The following is a 22,054-nucleotide window of genomic DNA, read 5'->3' as shown; positions in this document are numbered from 1 at the left end:
GGTGAAATTTGAAGATCAGTGACTGCAAAGCAGTGGTAGGTGAGAGTGTTTCCAGACAGCATTGGATGGTGGTGTGGTGGATGACTCTGGTGATGAAGACGATGAAGAAAGAAAGGACGAAGGCAGAGAAGAGGACAAACTGGTGGAAGCGCAAAAATAATGCAATATTTGCTTTGAGGATGTTGATAGAGAAGTACAGAGAAGGTCAGAGAGAGACACACTGTCTCTGGAGAAAGTTTGGGTGTCCAGACAGGAACTGTGGTCTTGTATGAGCAAGTCTGGAGTGACAGAAGTATGTTAGACCAGGGCAGGACATGGATGAGGGCTGTAAGACAGTGGTGAGGTGTTCTCTAGAAGTGACAGAGGAGTTCAAGGTGGAGGTGGGATTACATCAGGGATCAGCTCTGAGCCACTTCCTGTTAGCAGTGGTGATGGAAAGACTGACAGATGAGGTTAGACAGGAATCACCATGGACTATGATGTTTGCAGATGATATTGTGATTTGTAGTGAGAGCAGAAAACATATGGAGGAGAAGCTAGAGAGGTGGAGGTTTTTCCTGGAAAGGAGAAGAATGAAGGTTAGCGGCAGTAAGACGGAGAACATGTGTGAATGAGAGGAACCCAAGAGGAAGAGTGAGGTTACAGGGAGAAGAGATGAAGAAGGAGGAGGATTTGAAGGTTCTAGGGACAACAGTCCAGAGGGATGGAGAGAGTGAAAAAAAAGTGAAGAAGAAAGCAGGCAGTTTGGTATGGATGGAGAACAGTGTCAGGTGTGATGTGTGATAGAAGAGTTTCAGCTCACATTAAGCCAGCACAATAAATTGCAAATTTATCACGATAAATGATGTCACACGTGTATGGCAAAAGACAACGTAAATGGCGATAAATGGTTACATTAAATGTTCACATTTGACCAATAAGATGGAGCCTTTTTATGTTAGAATACAGCATTCTTTCATTGTACCATTGTTCATACGTTTCTTTCATTCTCAAACCCATTACAGCCCCTGAACAACTAGATATGACCTCTGTGATGCAACTCTGTACTCACAGGAATATAGAATGTGTTCATCTTTGTGTCTTCATTAGCTGTGAAGATCATACCTAAAAAGGAGACAAACAAAGTGAAGTGTATGTGACAAGAAACAAATCTAAATCAACATCAGAAAGAAAATGGCACATTTGTGATATTACGACAAAAGTAGACAAAAACAAAGCTGAAGAAAACAAGAACAGAAGGCTACTTTTTACAAGTCATACATCATAATTGGGTTGTGATATCTATTGTTTTACTCTTTGAATGTCTCAAGGATTCTGCTGCAAGCACACAGTTTCATGCACGTGTTCCTTTTACCTGAATTAGGATAGATACAAACATCATTGATGTTGGTTTGAGGCTGGATGGAGGAAAAGATCTTTCCCTGGTGAAAAGAGCAACAGTCAGCCACTATTGGTAGACGTTTTGCATGGCATTCTTTAAAAACAAAACATCCGGAAGAAGAATGTGTGGAACTTTGTGTAGATGTTCAGCTTTTTGTAGAATATTCTTTTTTCCCCAACTAATAAACCTTCACTTACATTTTTTATACAAATCCAGTTTGGATTTCTACTAAAATATATATAATACCAAGGCTTTCTGTTAATATATACACTAGATTACCAAAAGTATTGGCTCAGTCACCCAAATGATCAAAATCAGGTGTACTAATTGAATTAATACCACACAAACAAATGTTTTTTTATGTTTTGACAGAAAGTAAAATGGAAACATTTAAAGTGCAAAGTAGGAAAAGTAAATAAGCAACAGACGGTAATGTTTTTTTTTTTCTAATAATGTTTCTAGTAATGTTTACTCCAAGCGTTATTTGGAGCCAGGAATCATCTAACCAATTTAAAAAGACCAGTTTGGAGTTTGTGGTTCCTTTGAACATGTTGCCTGATGTACACCACGACTTGTACCAAAGAGCCCTTGAGAGGGATTTAGCGAACAATTGCATTCAAATTTATTTCCTCCACCCCTTTCCTCATAAAGCCTGTAGGGCTACAGTGCTGACAACGAAATATGTTGGAAACAAGTTTTAATACTTTTAAAAATGTTAATAGAAGAACATGTGTTTACTATTCATAATTTCATTTGGAATGAAAAAAGGTTAACATTTTATTAGTAAAGTTAATGAGTTTGATTCCAGTCTAAACAATATCTGGGCTTATAATAAATCCAAAAATTGATAATTATCATCAGTGGAGGCTCCAGATCTACTAAAATGCTAAATACATTTTTTTGTGCACCTCCCTTTAGCACAGTCCTGTTTTGCAGCTCTGGAATATCTTTCCGCCTTTTTAAATGGTTTGACTTTTTAAAGGTTTCAGCTGAGAAACTTTAACTTTTTTGCACTTTCATTAAAAAACAAGTTCAGGTGAATTCTCTTGAATTTAGTCGTAGAATAAAAATGAATTGCTAGAAATTAATCTAAAATGGGGTTAAAACAATCTTTAGTTTAAGAAAAAGGAAATAAATGTACTGTTTTTAATCATTCCAAATGAGTTAACTTTTTGTCACTGTGAACTGCTTGCTCTTCAAAAACAAGGAATTTTTATTTGAGGTATTTTAGGTTAATTTAAGGTTTGCCTAAAACAAAGCAAGATGAATGGATCAGCAAGTGTTCTTAAAGCTCTAAAGTTCAAAGACTAACTTACAGTATCTTTGTTCCAGATCTTTATAATTTTTGAGTCAGAAGACAAAACAAGGTCCAAATGAGTTTGAAAGTTGAGAGAAGTGATGGGCAAGTTGTATAGGTGGTCTTTGACCAACAGCGGGCAACTGGACCGCAGGTCATAAAGCAGCACCTGCAAAAGAAAAAGAAAAATCTTAACCCTGGAACAAGCACACAGATGGGGAGACAAAGATGTAAATAGGACTGAAAGGCTTTGCTTTTCTTGGGTTTCGCCGGTGAGCGCCCTGCGGCAGGGGCTCTTCCTGCAGTGTGGAATCACTCTCTGGTGGGCCCACCACCTGCAGCAGAGCTCAAAAGGAGCCGGTCCAATGTGCTTTATGTTCAGTTTTGTTTTGTCTATGTTCAAATGGAACCTGCCCTATGAAGATGTTTTCATTGGAAGATATTTTGATTTCAGGAAATATGACCTCCCAATGCAACAAATGAAAATGTTTTGTTCCCTAAAATCTACCAAATGTTGTCAAACTCTATTGTGAGTATTAATGTGAAACAGTGGCTTTAAAAGTTTTTAGTGTTGAAAAAAATACTGTTATCTTTAGGAAGTTTTTTCATTAACATTTAATTTAATGGTTAGTGACTTGAAAAGGATTCTGACTGTCATTTGCATTGAGGATTTAGAAGAAATCATAAAAAATATAATTTTCATATATTTGGGAGGAGCTGAACAAATGGTACCAAAACAACAAAATTACATGAAAATATACTAAATATATTTTATGCTCCAACATTTTATGAAAGAATATTATACAATTGCAATAAAGAAAACAGGAAAAAAATAAGCCAATAAATAGAAAGGAGCTCACCTGCCCAGTGCTTGTGCCAACTCCCATGGTGAGGGAGCCGTTAAACTTAAGCGCACTGATGGAAGGCAAACTCTGAACGCTGTCGACAAACATGTTTTGTTATCATGTAACACAAAAACAATACCACAACTGCAACCACAGAAAAAGTCAGGTCATCAAAGGCATCATGGCTATGGGTCTGATACTCACTCTGTTCCGTCACTAAAGCTGCTCAGGGCACAGTCCAATATCCCCACTCGGTTACGAACACGAGGGTCCCAACATTCCACTTTGCCCTTTCAGAAGTAAACAAAATATGAAGACAGCAAGACTTTTGATGGATTGTTTTGATTGTAGCGATTAGCCATGAACATTTCTGCTTATCATGTTAAAATTACTTTGCGTCTTAAAACCACCAAATATTTCTTAAGCAAAGAGGTCCCTTTAGTACATCATTAACCTAAAAAAAAGTATCATTTATTGTTATTCACTGGAGTTATTTCAAATATATTCACAGAAAACAAGTTCAGAATTTTATCTGAAATCTATCCAAATTTAATGCATTTAAATTTAGTTTTTACGATGACGAGGATTGTCTGCCCTATGCTGCAATAATTATATCTTTTAAAAAAACAAGGTGAAATATCATCCAAAGGAGAAGCTTGTGGTGCTGGTGTGTGTGTGGACTGCCGTCTGTCCCTGCTCGGTGTTTGTCTGGTTTAGCTAGCCTTGATAAGTATCACACATAAGACGTTTGGATCCATTTTCAGAGCCTATACTGATCGCAGTATTGGTCTAATTTCTTTCCTGTGACAGAGGAGGACGTTCATTCTCTACTGAAAAAGATTAAGCCCTCATCCTGCCCCCCTCGATATAATTCCCACCCCTGTCTTTCTAAAAGTGTTAGAGGTTCTTTTGTTGTCAACTTTATTGATCTCTCCCTGAAGTCAGTCAATCTAACCCTAACCCAGAACATATTAAAAGGGTTAGAGCATGCCTGCACCTGAAGACTTAAGGGCTCTGGAGCTTAGAGGGCTGACTATCAACTCTCAGTACTCCCTCAGAACCAGTATCTGCAGTATCACAACAAAACTCTGTCCCCTCCTTCAGACCCCCCAGCCAGATATCCCACAAACCATCACCACCAATTGTCACCTTCACCATACCATCCCTTATATCCACACGATCTATTTACTATGCAATAGGATCTATAATAATCTTAAAACGGTGCACATCCAGAACTCCTCCTGTCACCACCAATCCAGTCACAGCAATAAATCAACCAAACTGAATTTGGCACTCTAAAACGTTCAATCACTTTCAAACAAATCATTTCTTATTCATCACTTTATTTTAGATCACAATCTTAATGGCCTGTTTTTAACAGAGACTTGGAACTCTGGTCCACCAATCCCTCTGTCAGAGGCAACACCCCCCCTTTACAACTTCACAAACAAGGACAGAAAACAAGGCAGGGGTGGTGGGAACGCTGCCATTTTATCTGCAGGTATTGGTTTTAGAGACACCATGTTTAACAAATATTCTTCTTTTGAATATCAGGCCATAGTGTTTAATAATCCTGTCATTTTGTGTTTGATTGTGTACAGATCTCCTAAATATAATTCATCTTTTATTTCTGATTTCTCTGAACTTCTTTTAAAGTTCATGACTGCATAATTGAGAAGCCCCCTGAGAGAACCATTAGAGGGCGCCGTCTACACCCTGAAGTGGCTGCAAACTTTACCTCACACTTGGAAAATCAGCAACCATCTCTTTCATATCCATCATTGGACTCATCGATTCAACACTTTAATAATAAACTCACCACAATTCTGGACAAAGTTCCCCCGTTAAAAATACAAACGGTTAAGGAGAAAGCTCCACCGCCTTGAAGAACGGAAGATATTAGGAAACTTAAGACTGACAAGAAGGGCAGAACGGTGGAAAAATCCTCACAGTACATCACCACATTTTTAGAAACATGCTAATGCATTACAATAACTCCATTAAAAAGGCAAGGCAAGACTATTTCTCAAAGTTCATCGCAGAAAATCGTTCAAAGCCAAAAATCCTCTTTGCCACAATTGATAAAATAATAAACCCAACCTCTGGCCCACCATCCACCTTTGACAGTAAAACCTGTGAGGAGTTTGTAGTCCACTTTACCACTAAGATAGATGGCATCAGATCATCTATCTTACAGGGGAGGGATCAACGACCCCCCGTTGACCTTTCCACTGTACGCCCTCCTATCAGTGAGAGAACACTCCACAGTTTTGTCTTGATTGACGCTGCAGCGCTCCGACAAATGATGTCCCAAATGAAAACAAAAACTTGTTCTGTTGATCCTCCCTTTTTAAGTCAGTTATCACATCCTGTGAGGAAGAGCTACTGAACATCTTGAACTGCTCTCTTCAGACTGGAGTCTTCCCTGCATCCCTAAAGACTGCTCTGGTGAGACCCATTCTGAAGAGGCGATGTGTCCAATTTAAATCACTACCAACCTGTTATTTTTAAGAACATTTTTAGAAAAGCTCGTTTTTACTCAACTGAATGATTTTATTAATGAAAATAACATTTTAGAAAAGTTTCAGTCTGGTTTTAGACCTCACCACTCAACAGAAACGGCACTTGTCAGGATCTTAAACGATCTCAGGTCCAACGCTGACATGAAGAAAGTATCTGTTTTAGTCTTTCTGGACCTGAGTGCAGTCCGTGACACAGTTGACCACTCAATCCTTTTAAACAGACTTCACAACATGGTTGGAATTACTGGGACAGCTTTTAATTGGTTTAAATCTTACCTCATAGATAGAGACTTTATTGTTCATTTACCGTATTTTCACGACTATAAGTACTCTCAAAAGTCATACATTTTCTTCAGCCAGCAGGGGGCGCCCTATGAGCAAGATGGAGTGAAGAAGGGAGAGGGAAGGGAGAGAGACATAAAGGCCAAGTGGAACCTAACTGCAGTGCAACTGTCTGTAATTTAAAACTGTCTTTGCTTCTTCTATCTCATAACCCTTAATGATCTCAGTAAGGGAGGGCTAAGCAGAGGTGCAGTTTACTCACTCACGTTAACAGCATTATTGCCTATTTACCATGAACTAAGAAAACTAGCGTGTGGGAATCAACACTTCCCATGAGTCTTAGTGGTCATGGGCGGGGCTAAGCCCCAGGTCCCAACACTTGTCAACAAGACGGCTGAAGCCCTGTTTGAACTGCAGCTATCAGCTACATGGAGGAAAAATAAATCAAAACTAACAAATTTGCTCCCGCTGATTTTTTTTAAACACACATTGAGTATTTGTTCGTGTGTGTGCTTTAAGCTGCTGTTTTCGCTAGCGCATTTAGGGAGGACAAAAGCAGAGAGACTGGCGCAATCCTGCGTGTGTACTGGGTCCCACACTTTTTAATCTTTACATGCTTCTGCTTATTAAAGTCATCAGGAGACAAGGCATTCACTTTCATAGCTATGCTGATGACACTCAATTGTATGTAGCTGTGTCTCCTGATGACACTGGACCTATGGACAGCCTTTTAAACTGTATTTTAGACATACATTTTTACATATTTTACATCTCCACACAAGGACCAGACAAAATAGGCTAAATAAATGTCAGAAAACAGCAGAGTACTCACACAGCATTGGTCTATTTTACATTCTACATATTTTAGACATCTGAATGAACTAACTAAAACTGCATTTGACCATCTGAGACCCTTTCTCTGTAGAGCCAGAGCTGAAATCTTAATACATGCTTTTATCACATCTAGAATGACTAACGCCCTCCTTTCTGGGGTAAAGATAAAACTCTTATCACATGCAACTAGTCCAGAACTCTGCTGCACGCCTTTTAACGAGAACTAGGAAGAAGGAGCACATTACACCAATCTTAAAATCTTTGCACTGGCTCCCTGTCAGCTTCAGGATGATTTAAGATTCTTTTAACAGTTTTTAAGAGTGTCCATGCTCTTAGTCCTTCTTTTATATCCAACTTGCTTGTAACGTATGAACCTCCTAGAGTCCTGAGGTCCTCAGGCTCGGCCTGCTGAAGGTCCCCAAGGAAAAAGAACCAGGGCAGGGCCTCGTTTAGAAACTACAGGCCTCGTCTGTGGAACAGTCTACCTGAGGATGTGAAGGGCCTCATCCACTGTCCAGGTTTTTAAAAAGAAACTAAAGACACACCTGTTTAACTCATTTTTAATTAGATTCATATCTTTATATCTTTTCTAAGAATGCATTCATTTATTTATTATGATGTTTTATCAAATAATTGGATTGATTTTATGATATTTTATCACATACATTTTTGTTTAATCTAGAATTTAAACTCTTATATTTTACGATATTTTAACATATATTTATTTATTTAATGTCTTTTAGCCAAGCTAGACTGTTTATGAGTGTTTTCTCATCCTTAACTGGGGTGTTTGTGTCTAAACTGACAGCCCGGCCAACAGGAGAACAGGACAGACGGCACCTTGTGGGTTCTCTCTTCCCTTTTACTTTGTGTTTGTTTGTGTTTTGTTTTGATTTTCCTTTGACGGGGTTATTTAATTATTTTATTGCATGAACAGGGATTGTTGTTTTCTGAATTCCTTTTTGTTTTTATGCACAGCCCCTTGAGCTGTTTTTTCTATGAAAGGTGCTATATAAATAAAATTAATTTAATTTAATAGATCTCCCTGAATTTTAACATTTATTACTAAATAATCCTGAAGTGCAAACTAAAATGACCAACCTTATTTTAAATGTTGTTTAATAAAACCAAATTAAAATAGTTATTTCTCCATGAACTGGGAATTATTTAAACAGGAATAAGGCCAATTCTGAAGAAAGTTTGGTAGCACCTTCGTCAAACTAAGAAGGCAACAGGAACACAGAATAATCAAAGGCATTCAATACTATCTCAAAAATCTCCATGAATACAAGCTAAAAAATGACGCAGAAACATTTCTATAAAATCTATTTAAAGAAATGTTTCTGGAAAAAAAAAGTTTGTAGAAATGTAACGGCATCAAACTGCTCTGAAAAACGAAACTCCAGGAACTGACCGTTTTTCCCAGCAGATGGCGCACTTATAAGAAGTGTACAATGAGCGCATGTACTCCCGGATACCTTCCCTTGGACTAAGACTCAAAGTCTTATCCCCCTCATTCCAAAACCTCACAAAGAATTAATTATATTGACAGCTGGAGGCCCATCTGATGCATCTCAATTAATATTCAATTAGTACTTGATTTACTCGATTATTCAGGTCTAATTACAGAATAATCTTATGTTATTTCTATGTTTTTTCAAGGCTTTTGATACAGTAAAACATTTTTATATCGTTCTTTACAAAAATGTGGCTTTGGCAATACTTCTGCAAAGTAATCAAAACCTTCTCAACAACCCTGCCTGTTCTTCTAAACTTAAATGTGATTCATCTGTGAGATTTGATAATAAATGTGGAATCAGACAGGGGTGTCCTATATATTGTGTTCTTGTTCATTAAAAGGCATTTTCATTGCTAACAGATCCATCGTTATTTGTCAGCTTGCTGATGATGCAATTGCTTTTATTAAAGACAGCTCTCAAATTCAGTTAGCAGTTGATGTAATTAAACGTTTCTCTGTGGCTTCAGGTATTTCATTAAATCTAAAAGATGCAGGATTATGCTGGTTAAATCATGTAATTTTGATTCAATCCTCAATATTCCTGTAAAAAAACGTTTGTCACATATCTTGGTCATTAAAATAACTGAAAAATATATATCTCTTACGAGATCTGTCCATTAAAAGGTAGAATTCTCCTTTCCAGGCTCCCTAGAGTCACTTATGCAGCTCAGTCTCTACATGTCAGCTACTTCATAAGCAAAACTCTAGATAAATTGTTATGTAGCTTTATCTGGAACATCCATGCGGTCTTGCTGAACGTACATTTGTGGGAATAACAGCCTTTATTTCATCTGGACATGTTTGGAAGCAAATTCTCAGGTCTGTGAGGAGCAGCATTTCTCCATTCATTACCGCCTCCGTAGCTTCTCCTCTGCTCAGAGACACGGTCCTCCCGAGAGACACGGTTCTCCTGAGTCCAGCCGCTCGCTCACACAGTCTGAAGCCTCCTCTGAAGCGCTAACCGTAACAAAGCACCCCCCCCCCTCACGAAACACGAAGCTACGGGTCCGGCTGCTCTGCTCAGAGACACGGTTCACTCACGCGGAGCAGCTGGTCGCTCCAAAGCCTTCTCTGAAGCGCTACACCGTCTATACATGACGTAAAGCCAGAGCAGGAGTGACCCACGATCGGAATAAACTGTTTCTATGCACCACGATCGGATCAACAATCAGCATAGCCCAAAAGAAAGAAAAAACTTTGACCCGAATGAGTCTGATCATGTCAGAGTATTCCAAACGGCGTGTTTACATGAAACACTTTTATTCTGTTCATTCCGGTTACTTGTGACACTGATGACTCGTTTCTTGTAAATGGACAATAGTAGACAATGGACTTACATCAGAAGTTCCTGCTGCAAACAAATGATGGACGGGGTTGATGTCGCACACATTGTTCTCCCTAATAAAAAAAGGTTTGAGATAATAATCAGGAGCTCCACACAAGGACCAGACAAACTAAGCTAAATAAATGTCAGAAAACAGCAGAGTACTCACACAGCATCGGTCTGAAGTGAGCTCAGGAAGCGTCCCTGTTCCAGGTTCAGCCGGTAGACCTCTGAGCTGAAAGACAAAACCCACCAGAGGTACTGGGTTCAACTCCAGACAAAAAACGTTTCTAATCGCAGAGCTGGATTCTCACCTCATTCCCACAAAGTAGAGGTCACAGGAGGGATGGTGGTATGAGAAATCCCGACCAAACTTTGGAATTCTAGTTTTGTAATACTGTCCATGCTGCGAGTGGAATTCTACATAGCGGTCACAGTGCAGGAAGACCAGCTGAACACAAAAAGGAAAACAAATTATTTGTAGTTTCAAAATGCAGCAGTAGTAGGACGTTGATGGAAAACAGAGCATGTGAACTAACATCTAACTGGAATAGTTGGTTGAAAGAGGAACCTGATCTGATAAAGCAATGAACTCTAAATAATACGCTAAACAAACCAAACTCTGTCCATTCTATCATGCAGGAGATCATCTATGTATTTTGGCATCTCTCTCTCTCTCTCTTACTCTTTTTTTTTTTTTTTTTTTGGGGGGGGGGGGGGGGGGTCTGAATTATTCACCCTAATCTGAGCATCTAAGCTTTTCTCAAACCAGCCACTGTCTCTCCTGTGCTCCTCTTCTACATCCATGAACCTCCTCTTTAGGCTTTATCTGTTCACCATCATCATCATCATCACTGTTCCTCCATCTGCTTCCCTGCATGGATCTCCAGAACATCCATGATCTGTTCCTCTGATGGACTCAATGATCCATCCTGGTCAAAAGGAACCTCAGCATCTACATCTCTGCTGCCTCCAGCTCTGCTTCCTGTCTCTAAACCAGTGCTTCTCAAATAGTGGGGCGCGCCCCCAGGGGGGGGCACGAAGCGATGCCAGGGGGGGCGCGCGGTGGTGGCGGTTTTAGGCACAGGTTTGTCCGGTGCGCAAATTTAACGTGGGGGCAGCGGTGACAGCGGCTCAGTGCTTGGAAAATAATCTGGTCCACTATTCGGTTCCTATTGTCTGTTCTGTCTGTCCGCGGCTGCGCGAGTGAGAACGAAAGGGGAGGGGTGGTGTGGGCCCTGTCTGCCAGGGGAATCGGGGCACGCGGACCACTGCTACCGCTGCCTGTTGCCCAAGATCACCGCTCCCCTTAGATTCCTAAGCTCATGCTAACAATGTCATTCTTTATGAACTATTGTAGACATTTTGATGACGTGTCTTTATTTTCCATCCATGTTTTCTTTGTCTGCCTGTGGTTTAGTTGGTGTCAGACAGACATAAAGACAGCAGGTAATGCAGGAAAACAGCTGCACTTTTATGAGATCAGAAATAAACAATCCGTCATTTAGAAAAAAAAAAATCAGCACGTTTTTACCTATTTCTTCAGACTAAAAACGTTAAATATATTGGTGCTGCTGTGTTAATGTTTCAGATCAATTTAGATTTAATATTATTTATTGATTGAATTATTTTTTTCAGCATCAAATGGTTCAGTTGGTCAAAATGTTTCTAGTTTAAATAAGGAATGACAGATTTTTTTTTATTTCAGGTACTTTCAGCTTCTTTTCTGTTTTAGACTAGAACAGGGTTTCTGTGGCTAAATAAAGTTAATATTTGTTGAAAGTGGATTTATTTTGCTTTTTTCTTTTGTTAGTGTTAAAAGATACAATTTTAGGTATACAAATTTTATAGATACTGACCTGATGTATTGTCACCGCGCGAGTGTGTCTGTGTGTGTGTGTGTGTGGGGGGGGGGGTTATGGGGGGGGGGGTCAGGGGGGGCGCGAAACATTTTCTTTTCCTAGGGGGGGCCTGGCAAAAAATAATTGAGAAGCACTGCTCTAAACCAACAACATGGCTGCTCTCACCACAGTCTGCTCCACCGTTCCTTTCATTCTTGATGACACACCTTCCTCCACCCGTTCCAACCTGCGTCAACACGCCTCTTCACCTCTCTCCCACACAGTTACCGTCCTCCACCTCTGCTCCCTGGAACCTCACTGTTCCACTGAAGTCTCATTTACAGAGATCCGTTCTGCTTTCCAGGGGAAAACCTCCACCTGATCACCTCACCTGTCAGCCCGCCCGTCACCACTGCAAACAGGAAGGGGCTTAGAGCTGATCCTACCTTGAGGTCCTCAGTTATCCCTACAGCACACCTCCCCCACTGTTTTACAGTCCTCATCCATGTCCTGCACTGCTCTAACATACTTCTGTCACTCCAGACTTCCTCATACAAAACCACAGTTCCTCTCTCAGCCTCCTGTACAACAGGGACAGCTAAACGGATTAAAAAACAAAAACACTATAATGAACAGAACCCTGTATTTGTCAATAAATAGAGAAAATTAAGTATTTATGAAGATGTTCTTTTTTAATAAACTGAAGTAAATCCAGTCATACTGCCACAATTGAAACATAACATATCAAACAGTAAAGATTGTGGTTTGATTCGTGAAGATCATTGATCTTGATGAGGGAATCCAATCAGACGGGCTAAGTAATAATCCACAGGCCAAGAACAGACAGAGTTCAAGCTACCACCAGCAAACAGAAAGACCTTCATGCAGGCCTGAAAACAGTAGCAGATCCAGCAAGAGTCTCACCTTAGAGTAGTCGTCAGACAGCATGTCAAAAGCTACAACTAGAAGAGGAAAAACACAAAACATTAAACTTCTGCCTTCAGAATTTAAATGACAGAAACAGTCTGCTGATTTACCGTCAGAGTCTAAGCAGCGCTCAAACTTGAGAGACAGTTGGTAGGTGTCATAGCAGCGTATCCTCGGCTTATATGTACCTGAAAGGGTTTAATTTAAACAAGGTTATTGAGAAGTCTAAAGGATGACGTCAGACTGCAGCCTGAGGTCACACAGCAGGCTGTCGTCACGCAGCAGGCTGTCGTCACGCAGCAGTCTGTCGTCACGCAGCAGTCTGTCGTCACGCAGCAGGCTGTCGTCACGCAGCAGGCTGTCGTCACGCAGCAGTCTGTCGTCACGCAGCAGGCTGTCGTCACGCAGCAGGCTGTCGTCACGCAGCAGGCTGTCGTCACGCAGCAGCCTGTCGTCACGCAGCAGGCTGTCGTCACGCAGCAGCCTGTCGTCACGCAGCAGTCTGTCGTCACGCAGCAGGCTGTCGTCACGCAGCAGGCTGTCGTCACGCAGCAGCCTGAGGTCACGCAGCAGGCTGTCGTCACGCAGCAGGCTGTCGTCACGCAGCAGGCTGTCGTCACGCAGCAGTCTGTCGTCACGCAGCAGCCTGAGGTCACGCAGCAGGCTGTCGTCACGCAGCAGTCTGTCGTCACGCAGCAGTCTGTCGTCACGCAGCAGTCTGTCGTCACGCAGCAGGCTGTCGTCACGCAGCAGGCTGTCGTCACGCAGCAGTCTGTCGTCACGCAGCAGGCTGTCGTCACGCAGCAGGCTGTCGTCACGCAGCAGGCTGTCGTCACGCAGCAGTCTGTCGTCACGCAGCAGCCTGAGGTCACGCAGCAGGCTGTCGTCACGCAGCAGGCTGTCGTCACGCAGCAGTCTGAGGTCATGCAGCAGCCTGAGGTCATGCAGCAGTCTGTCGTCACGCAGCAGTCTGTCGACACGCAGCAGCCTGAGGTCACGCAGCAGTCTGTCGTCACGCAGCAGGCTGTCGTCACGCAGCAGGCTGTCGTCACGCAGCAGGCTGTCGTCACGCAGCAGGCTGTCGTCACGCAGCAGGCTGTCGTCACGCAGCAGGCTGTCGTCACGCAGCAGGCTGTCGTCACGCAGCAGTCTGTCGTCACGCAGCAGTCTGTCGTCACGCAGCAGGCTGTCGTCACGCAGCAGTCTGTCGTCACGCAGCAGTCTGTCGTCATGCAGCAGGCTGTCGTCACGCAGCAGGCTGTCGTCACGCAGCAGTCTGAGGTCACGCAGCAGCCTGAGGTCATGCAGCAGTCTGTCGTCACGCAGCAGTCTGAGGTCACGCAGCAGTGTGAGGTCATGCAGCAGGCTGTCGTCACGCAGCAGCCTGAGGTCACGCAGCAGGCTGTCGTCACGCAGCAGTCTGTCGTCACGCAGCAGTCTGTCGTCACGCAGCAGTCTGTCGTCACGCAGCAGTCTGTCGTCACGCAGCAGTCTGTCGTCACGCAGCAGTCTGTCGTCACGCAGCAGTCTATCGTCACGCAGCAGTCTGTCGTCACGCAGCAGGCTGTCGTCACGCAGCAGGCTGTCGTCACGCAGCAGGCTGTCGTCACGCAGCAGTCTGTCGTCACGCAGCAGCCTGAGGTCACGCAGCAGTCTGTCGTCACGCAGCAGGCTGTCGTCACGCAGCAGGCTGTCGTCACGCAGCAGTCTGTCGTCACGCAGCAGTCTGTCGTCACGCAGCAGCCTGAGGTCACGCAGCAGGCTGTCGTCACGCAGCAATCTGTCGTCACGCAGCAGTCTGAGGTCATGCAGCAGCCTGAGGTCATGCAGCAGTCTGTCGTCACGCAGCAGTCTGTCGACACGCAGCAGCCTGAGGTCACGCAGCAGTCTGTCGTCACGCAGCAGTCTGTCGTCACGCAGCAGGCTGTCGTCACGCAGCAGGCTGTCGTCACGCAGCAGTCTGTCGTCACGCAGCAGGCTGTCGTGACGCAGCAGGCTGTCGTCACGCAGCAGGCTGTCGTCACGCAGCAGGCTGTCGTCACGCAGCAGGCTGTCGTCACGCAGCAGTCTGTCGTCACGCAGCAGCCTGAGGTCACGCAGCAGGCTGTCGTCACGCAGCAGTCTGTCGTCACGCAGCAGTCTGTCGTCACGCAGCAGTCTGTCGTCACGCAGCAGTCTGTCGTCACGCAGCAGTCTGTCGTCACGCAGCAGGCTGTCGTCACGCAGCAGGCTGTCGTCACGCAGCAGTCTGTCGTCACGCAGCAGGCTGTCGTCACGCAGCAGTCTGTCGTCACGCAGCAGTCTGTCGTCACGCAGCAGGCTGTCGTCACGCAGCAGGCTGTCGTCACGCAGCAGGCTGTTGTCACGCAGCAGGCTGTCGTCACGCAGCAGTCTGTCGTCACGCAGCAGGCTGTCGTCACGCAGCAGGCTGTCGTCACCCAGCAGTCTGTCGTCACGCAGCAGTCTGTCGTCACGCAGCAGTCTGTCGTCACGCAGCAGGCTGTCGTCACGCAGCAGGCTGTCGTCACGCAGCAGTCTGTCGTCACGCAGCAGGCTGTCGTCACGCAGCAGGCTGTCGTCACGCAGCAGTCTGTCGTCACGCAGCAGTCTGAGGTCACGCAGCAGTCTGAGGTCACGCAGCAGTCTGTCGTCACGCAGCAGTCTGTCGTCACGCAGCAGGCTGTCGTCACGCAGCAGGCTGTCGTCACGCAGCAGTCTGTCGTCACGCAGCAGTCTGTCGTCACGCAGCAGTCTGAGGTCACGCAGCAGTCTGTCGTCACGCAGCAGTCTGAGGTCACGCAGCAGCCTGAGGTCATGCAGCAGCCTGAGGTCATGCAGCAGTCTGTCGTCATGCAGCAGTCTGAGGTCATGCAGCAGTCTGAGGTCATGCAGCAGTCTGTCGTCATGCAGCAGTCTGTCGTCATGCAGCAGCCTGAGGTCATGCAGCAGTCTGTCTTCATGCAGCAGTCTGTCGTCATGCAGCAGCCTGATGTCATGCAGCAGTCTGAGGTCATGCAGCCTTACCGGTTGCCAAAATGTATTGACCGTCCCTGGAGACTTTGATGGAGGTGCAGACGGTGGGCATCTCAAAGTCCTGGATGAGCTCAATCCTTCGCTGCACATCTGGATGTGGAGCAGAACCGTCTTAGTGATGGCAAACGCTTCAGGAACAGACTATAATTGAAGAGAAACTCACCCACATCCTTCTTCTGCAGCTGCCTCTTTCTCCGGTCTGACAACCACTTCAGAAAGAAAAACACCAATGAACGCAGAGACTCAGACTGCATGGGAGCTGTGAGCTTCTGCTTGACTGAACAATAACACAACGCCAGTCCTCTGTGGTGAAATCCCCAAATAGTGCTTTCTGACAGAAATTAACAAATAAAAAAGCAGCTCTTGGTATTTTTCTTTTTTTTTTTACAATCGTGTCAGGAAGCTCATGATGAGACAAATCCACCATCAGATTCACATGTTCGCACATCAGCGATGTAACGGAGAACGGCCAAACAAACGTCACCCACGTGGCTGAACTAGGCTAGCTGTAAACAAACGACGCTTCGGGAACGAAAAACAGACAAAGCTCACTTCTTACCTCCGGAAGGGACTTTCCGTAGCTTAAATTATAAATCTTTACATCGTTTATGCTGGAAACCTGCATTGTACTTCAAGAAGAAGTCTGTTGTCACTCAATACAGAATTATAACCATGCTTCAACGAAAGCCGAAAGAGAGAGTGTGGCGCTAAAAAAGGTCCGACTAGAAACAGAGTCGTTTGTTCAGTTCCACCTGTCTGTGTGTTGATCAAATGAGAGGGTAGCTTTTATAAACCCTCCCTCCCTAAAACCCCCTATAAAAATAAAAAATACACGCTTTTTTAATTTCTTTTTTATCCTGTTAAATGAAAAAGTTCTAACAGAATGACAGATTTTTTTTTATTTCAGGTACTTTCAGCTTCTTTTCTGTTTTAGACTAGAACAGGGTTTCTGTGGCTAAATAAAGTTAATATTTGTTGAAAGTGGATTTATTTTGCTTTTTTCTTTTGTTAGTGTTAAAAGATACAATTTTAGGTATACAAATTTTATAGATACTGACCTGATGTATTGTCACCGCGCGAGTGTGTCTGTGTGTGTGTGTGTGTGGGGGGGGGGGGGGGTTATGGGGGGGGGGGTCAGGGGGGGCGCGAAACATTTTCTTTTCCTAGGGGGGGCCTGGCAAAAAATAATTGAGAAGCACTGCTCTAAACCAACAACATGGCTGCTCTCACCACAGTCTGCTCCACCGTTCCTTTCATTCTTGATGACACACCTTCCTCCACCCGTTCCAACCTGCGTCAACACGCCTCTTCACCTCTCTCCCACACAGTTACCGTCCTCCACCTCTGCTCCCTGGAACCTCACTGTTCCACTGAAGTCTCATTTACAGAGATCCGTTCTGCTTTCCAGGGGAAAACCTCCACCTGATCACCTCACCTGTCAGCCCGCCCGTCACCACTGCAAACAGGAAGGGGCTTAGAGCTGATCCTACCTTGAGGTCCTCAGTTATCCCTACAGCACACCTCCCCCACTGTTTTACAGTCCTCATCCATGTCCTGCACTGCTCTAACATACTTCTGTCACTCCAGACTTCCTCATACAAAACCACAGTTCCTCTCTCAGCCTCCTGTACAACAGGGACAGCTAAACGGATTAAAAAACAAAAACACTATAATGAACAGAACCCTGTATTTGTCAATAAATAGAGAAAATTAAGTATTTATGAAGATGTTCTTTTTTAATAAACTGAAGTAAATCCAGTCATACTGCCACAATTGAAACATAACATATCAAACAGTAAAGATTGTGGTTTGATTCGTGAAGATCATTGATCTTGATGAGGGAATCCAATCAGACGGGCTAAGTAATAATCCACAGGCCAAGAACAGACAGAGTTCAAGCTACCACCAGCAAACAGAAAGACCTTCATGCAGGCCTGAAAACAGTAGCAGATCCAGCAAGAGTCTCACCTTAGAGTAGTCGTCAGACAGCATGTCAAAAGCTACAACTAGAAGAGGAAAAACACAAAACATTAAACTTCTGCCTTCAGAATTTAAATGACAGAAACAGTCTGCTGATTTACCGTCAGAGTCTAAGCAGCGCTCAAACTTGAGAGACAGTTGGTAGGTGTCATAGCAGCGTATCCTCGGCTTATATGTACCTGAAAGGGTTTAATTTAAACAAGGTTATTGAGAAGTCTAAAGGATGACGTCAGACTGCAGCCTGAGGTCACACAGCAGGCTGTCGTCACGCAGCAGGCTGTCGTCACGCAGCAGTCTGTCGTCACGCAGCAGTCTGTCGTCACGCAGCAGGCTGTCGTCACGCAGCAGGCTGTCGTCACGCAGCAGTCTGTCGTCACGCAGCAGGCTGTCGTCACGCAGCAGGCTGTCGTCACGCAGCAGGCTGTCGTCACGCAGCAGCCTGTCGTCACGCAGCAGCCTGTCGTCACGCAGCAGCCTGTCGTCACGCAGCAGTCTGTCGTCACGCAGCAGGCTGTCGTCACGCAGCAGGCTGTCGTCACGCAGCAGCCTGAGGTCACGCAGCAGGCTGTCGTCACGCAGCAGGCTGTCGTCACGCAGCAGGCTGTCGTCACGCAGCAGTCTGTCGTCACGCAGCAGCCTGAGGTCACGCAGCAGGCTGTCGTCACGCAGCAGTCTGTCGTCACGCAGCAGTCTGTCGTCACGCAGCAGTCTGTCGTCACGCAGCAGGCTGTCGTCACGCAGCAGGCTGTCGTCACGCAGCAGGCTGTCGTCACGCAGCAGGCTGTCGTCACGCAGCAGTCTGTCGTCACGCAGCAGTCTGTCGTCACGCAGCAGGCTGTCGTCACGCAGCAGTCTGTCGTCACGCAGCAGTCTGTCGTCATGCAGCAGGCTGTCGTCACGCAGCAGGCTGTCGTCACGCAGCAGTCTGAGGTCACGCAGCAGCCTGAGGTCATGCAGCAGTCTGTCGTCACGCAGCAGTCTGAGGTCACGCAGCAGTGTGAGGTCATGCAGCAGGCTGTCGTCACGCAGCAGCCTGAGGTCACGCAGCAGGCTGTCGTCACGCAGCAGTCTGTCGTCACGCAGCAGTCTGTCGTCACGCAGCAGTCTGTCGTCACGCAGCAGTCTGTCGTCACGCAGCAGTCTGTCGTCACGCAGCAGTCTGTCGTCACGCAGCAGTCTATCGTCACGCAGCAGTCTGTCGTCACGCAGCAGGCTGTCGTCACGCAGCAGGCTGTCGTCACGCAGCAGGCTGTCGTCACGCAGCAGTCTGTCGTCACGCAGCAGCCTGAGGTCACGCAGCAGTCTGTCGTCACGCAGCAGGCTGTCGTCACGCAGCAGGCTGTCGTCACGCAGCAGTCTGTCGTCACGCAGCAGTCTGTCGTCACGCAGCAGCCTGAGGTCACGCAGCAGGCTGTCGTCACGCAGCAATCTGTCGTCACGCAGCAGTCTGAGGTCATGCAGCAGCCTGAGGTCATGCAGCAGTCTGTCGTCACGCAGCAGTCTGTCGACACGCAGCAGCCTGAGGTCACGCAGCAGTCTGTCGTCACGCAGCAGTCTGTCGTCACGCAGCAGGCTGTCGTCACGCAGCAGGCTGTCGTCACGCAGCAGTCTGTCGTCACGCAGCAGGCTGTCGTGACGCAGCAGGCTGTCGTCACGCAGCAGGCTGTCGTCACGCAGCAGGCTGTCGTCACGCAGCAGGCTGTCGTCACGCAGCAGTCTGTCGTCACGCAGCAGCCTGAGGTCACGCAGCAGGCTGTCGTCACGCAGCAGTCTGTCGTCACGCAGCAGTCTGTCGTCACGCAGCAGTCTGTCGTCACGCAGCAGTCTGTCGTCACGCAGCAGGCTGTCGTCACGCAGCAGGCTGTCGTCACGCAGCAGGCTGTCGTCACGCAGCAGTCTGTCGTCACGCAGCAGGCTGTCGTCACGCAGCAGTCTGTCGTCACGCAGCAGTCTGTCGTCACGCAGCAGGCTGTCGTCACGCAGCAGGCTGTCGTCACGCAGCAGGCTGTTGTCACGCAGCAGGCTGTCGTCACGCAGCAGTCTGTCGTCACGCAGCAGGCTGTCGTCACGCAGCAGGCTGTCGTCACCCAGCAGTCTGTCGTCACGCAGCAGTCTGTCGTCACGCAGCAGTCTGTCGTCACGCAGCAGGCTGTCGTCACGCAGCAGGCTGTCGTCACGCAGCAGTCTGTCGTCACGCAGCAGGCTGTCGTCACGCAGCAGGCTGTCGTCACGCAGCAGTCTGTCGTCACGCAGCAGTCTGAGGTCACGCAGCAGTCTGAGGTCACGCAGCAGTCTGTCGTCACGCAGCAGGCTGTCGTCACGCAGCAGGCTGTCGTCACGCAGCAGTCTGTCGTCACGCAGCAGGCTGTCGTCACGCAGCAGGCTGTCGTCACGCAGCAGTCTGTCGTCACGCAGCAGTCTGTCGTCACGCAGCAGTCTGAGGTCACGCAGCAGTCTGTCGTCACGCAGCAGTCTGAGGTCACGCAGCAGCCTGAGGTCATGCAGCAGCCTGAGGTCATGCAGCAGTCTGTCGTCATGCAGCAGTCTGAGGTCATGCAGCAGTCTGAGGTCATGCAGCAGTCTGTCGTCATGCAGCAGTCTGTCGTCATGCAGCAGCCTGAGGTCATGCAGCAGTCTGTCTTCATGCAGCAGTCTGTCGTCATGCAGCAGCCTGATGTCATGCAGCAGTCTGAGGTCATGCAGCCTTACCGGTTGCCAAAATGTATTGACCGTCCCTGGAGACTTTGATGGAGGTGCAGACGGTGGGCATCTCAAAGTCCTGGATGAGCTCAATCCTTCGCTGCACATCTGGATGTGGAGCAGAACCGTCTTAGTGATGGCAAACGCTTCAGGAACAGACTATAATTGAAGAGAAACTCACCCACATCCTTCTTCTGCAGCTGCCTCTTTCTCCGGTCTGACAACCACTTCAGAAAGAAAAACACCAATGAACGCAGAGACTCAGACTGCATGGGAGCTGTGAGCTTCTGCTTGACTGAACAATAACACAACGCCAGTCCTCTGTGGTGAAATCCCCAAATAGTGCTTTCTGACAGAAATTAACAAATAAAAAAGCAGCTCTTGGTATTTTTCTTTTTTTTTTTACAATCGTGTCAGGAAGCTCATGATGAGACAAATCCACCATCAGATTCACATGTTCGCACATCAGCGATGTAACGGAGAACGGCCAAACAAACGTCACCCACGTGGCTGAACTAGGCTAGCTGTAAACAAACGACGCTTCGGGAACGAAAAACAGACAAAGCTCACTTCTTACCTCCGGAAGGGACTTTCCGTAGCTTAAATTATAAATCTTTACATCGTTTATGCTGGAAACCTGCATTGTACTTCAAGAAGAAGTCTGTTGTCACTCAATACAGAATTATAACCATGCTTCAACGAAAGCCGAAAGAGAGAGTGTGGCGCTAAAAAAGGTCCGACTAGAAACAGAGTCGTTTGTTCAGTTCCACCTGTCTGTGTGTTGATCAAATGAGAGGGTAGCTTTTATAAACCCTCCCTCCCTAAAACCCCCTATAAAAATAAAAAATACACGCTTTTTTAATTTCTTTTTTATCCTGTTAAATGAAAAAGTTCTAACAGTTTCTTACATTAAAAATATATGGAAGCGTATTACATTAATGTTATATGTACAAAAAGAAAAAAAAACCTCTCCCCCTTTGTGGGTGGTTTCTCCTCCAAGCTCGGGTCCTCTACCAAAGGCCTGGAAATTTGAGGGTCCTGCAGGATCTTAGCTGTTCCTGTTCTGGACTGAGAGGTCTGAGGTCTTTCCAGGTATCTGTTGTAGCCACTCCTCCAGCTTGGGGGTTACTGCCCCTAGTGCTCCAATTACCACAGGCACCACTGTCACATTCACTTTCCAAGCTTTCTCCAGTTTTTCTCTGAGTTCTCCAGTTTCTTATGTTCCTTCTTCCTGATGTTTCCATCGCTTGGCACTGCCACATCCACCACAACGGCTTTCCTCTGCTCTTTATCCACCACTACAATATCTGGTTGGTTCGCCATCACCATCCTATCAGTCTGGATCTGGAAGTCCCACAGGATCTTTGCCCTCTCATTCTCTACCATCTTCGGATGTGTTTCCCATTTTGACCTTGGGGTTTCCAGTCCATACTCTGCACATGTTCCTGCATATAATTCCAGCCACTTGATTGTGGTGCTCCATGTATGCTTTCCCTGTCAGCATCTTACACCCTGCAGTTATGTGCTGGATTGTTTCAGGCGCCTCTTTGCACTGCCTACACCTTGGGT

General features: G+C 46.0%; 2 protein-coding genes across 2 annotated transcripts in view; both read right to left on the bottom strand.

The window, feature by feature from the left end:
- Positions 1-16,568, bottom strand: part of LOC101170969 (nucleolar protein 10) — a 29,318-nt gene extending 12,750 nt beyond the window's left edge. The window contains exons 1-13 of the mRNA XM_004082672.5: positions 16,365-16,568; positions 15,969-16,014; positions 15,797-15,895; positions 12,883-12,960; positions 12,770-12,807; positions 10,319-10,455; positions 10,174-10,239; positions 10,018-10,078; positions 3,728-3,813; positions 3,539-3,617; positions 2,698-2,847; positions 1,355-1,421; positions 1,052-1,104 (exon numbers count right to left, since the gene is read on the bottom strand). Of these exons, the coding sequence (XP_004082720.1) occupies positions 1,052-1,104; positions 1,355-1,421; positions 2,698-2,847; positions 3,539-3,617; positions 3,728-3,813; positions 10,018-10,078; positions 10,174-10,239; positions 10,319-10,455; positions 12,770-12,807; positions 12,883-12,960; positions 15,797-15,895; positions 15,969-16,014; positions 16,365-16,430 (1,026 nt within the window). The 5' untranslated portion in view covers positions 16,431-16,568. The remainder of the gene's footprint in view (positions 1-1,051; positions 1,105-1,354; positions 1,422-2,697; positions 2,848-3,538; positions 3,618-3,727; positions 3,814-10,017; positions 10,079-10,173; positions 10,240-10,318; positions 10,456-12,769; positions 12,808-12,882; positions 12,961-15,796; positions 15,896-15,968; positions 16,015-16,364) is intronic.
- A 1,076-nt stretch (positions 16,569-17,644) lies between these two features.
- On the bottom strand, positions 17,645-21,527 carry LOC144988957 (nucleolar protein 10-like). Its single transcript, XM_078940371.1, has 5 exons — positions 21,063-21,527; positions 20,667-20,712; positions 20,495-20,593; positions 17,887-17,964; positions 17,645-17,811 (listed from the first exon to the last, which is right to left on the bottom strand). Exons 1-5 carry the CDS (start codon positions 21,126-21,128, stop codon positions 17,705-17,707), a joined length of 396 nt encoding a protein of 131 aa, XP_078796497.1. The 5' UTR covers positions 21,129-21,527; the 3' UTR covers positions 17,645-17,704.
- Positions 21,528-22,054: the final 527 nt, after the last annotated feature.

Source organism: Oryzias latipes, chromosome 22 (assembly GCF_053564925.1).
Source record: "Oryzias latipes strain Hd-rR chromosome 22, Olatipes_Hd-rR_3.1".
Taxonomy (NCBI): domain Eukaryota; kingdom Metazoa; phylum Chordata; class Actinopteri; order Beloniformes; family Adrianichthyidae; genus Oryzias; species Oryzias latipes.
This window is presented reverse-complemented; position numbering and strand designations above follow the sequence as displayed.

Bases quoted from the DNA above. Each gene is read 5' to 3' on its own strand.
- LOC144988957 (XM_078940371.1), bottom strand. From the start codon at position 21,128: ATGCAGGTTTCCAGCATAAACGATGTAAAGATTTATAATTTAAGCTAC. The intron at 20,594-20,666 runs GTGAGTTTCTCT...CTCCACATCCAG, and splicing joins GCTGCAGAAGAAGGATGTGG to ATGTGCAGCGAAGGATTGAG. The intron at 17,812-17,886 runs GTAAATCAGCAG...TTCCTCTTCTAG, and splicing joins GCGCTGCTTAGACTCTGACG to TTGTAGCTTTTGACATGCTG.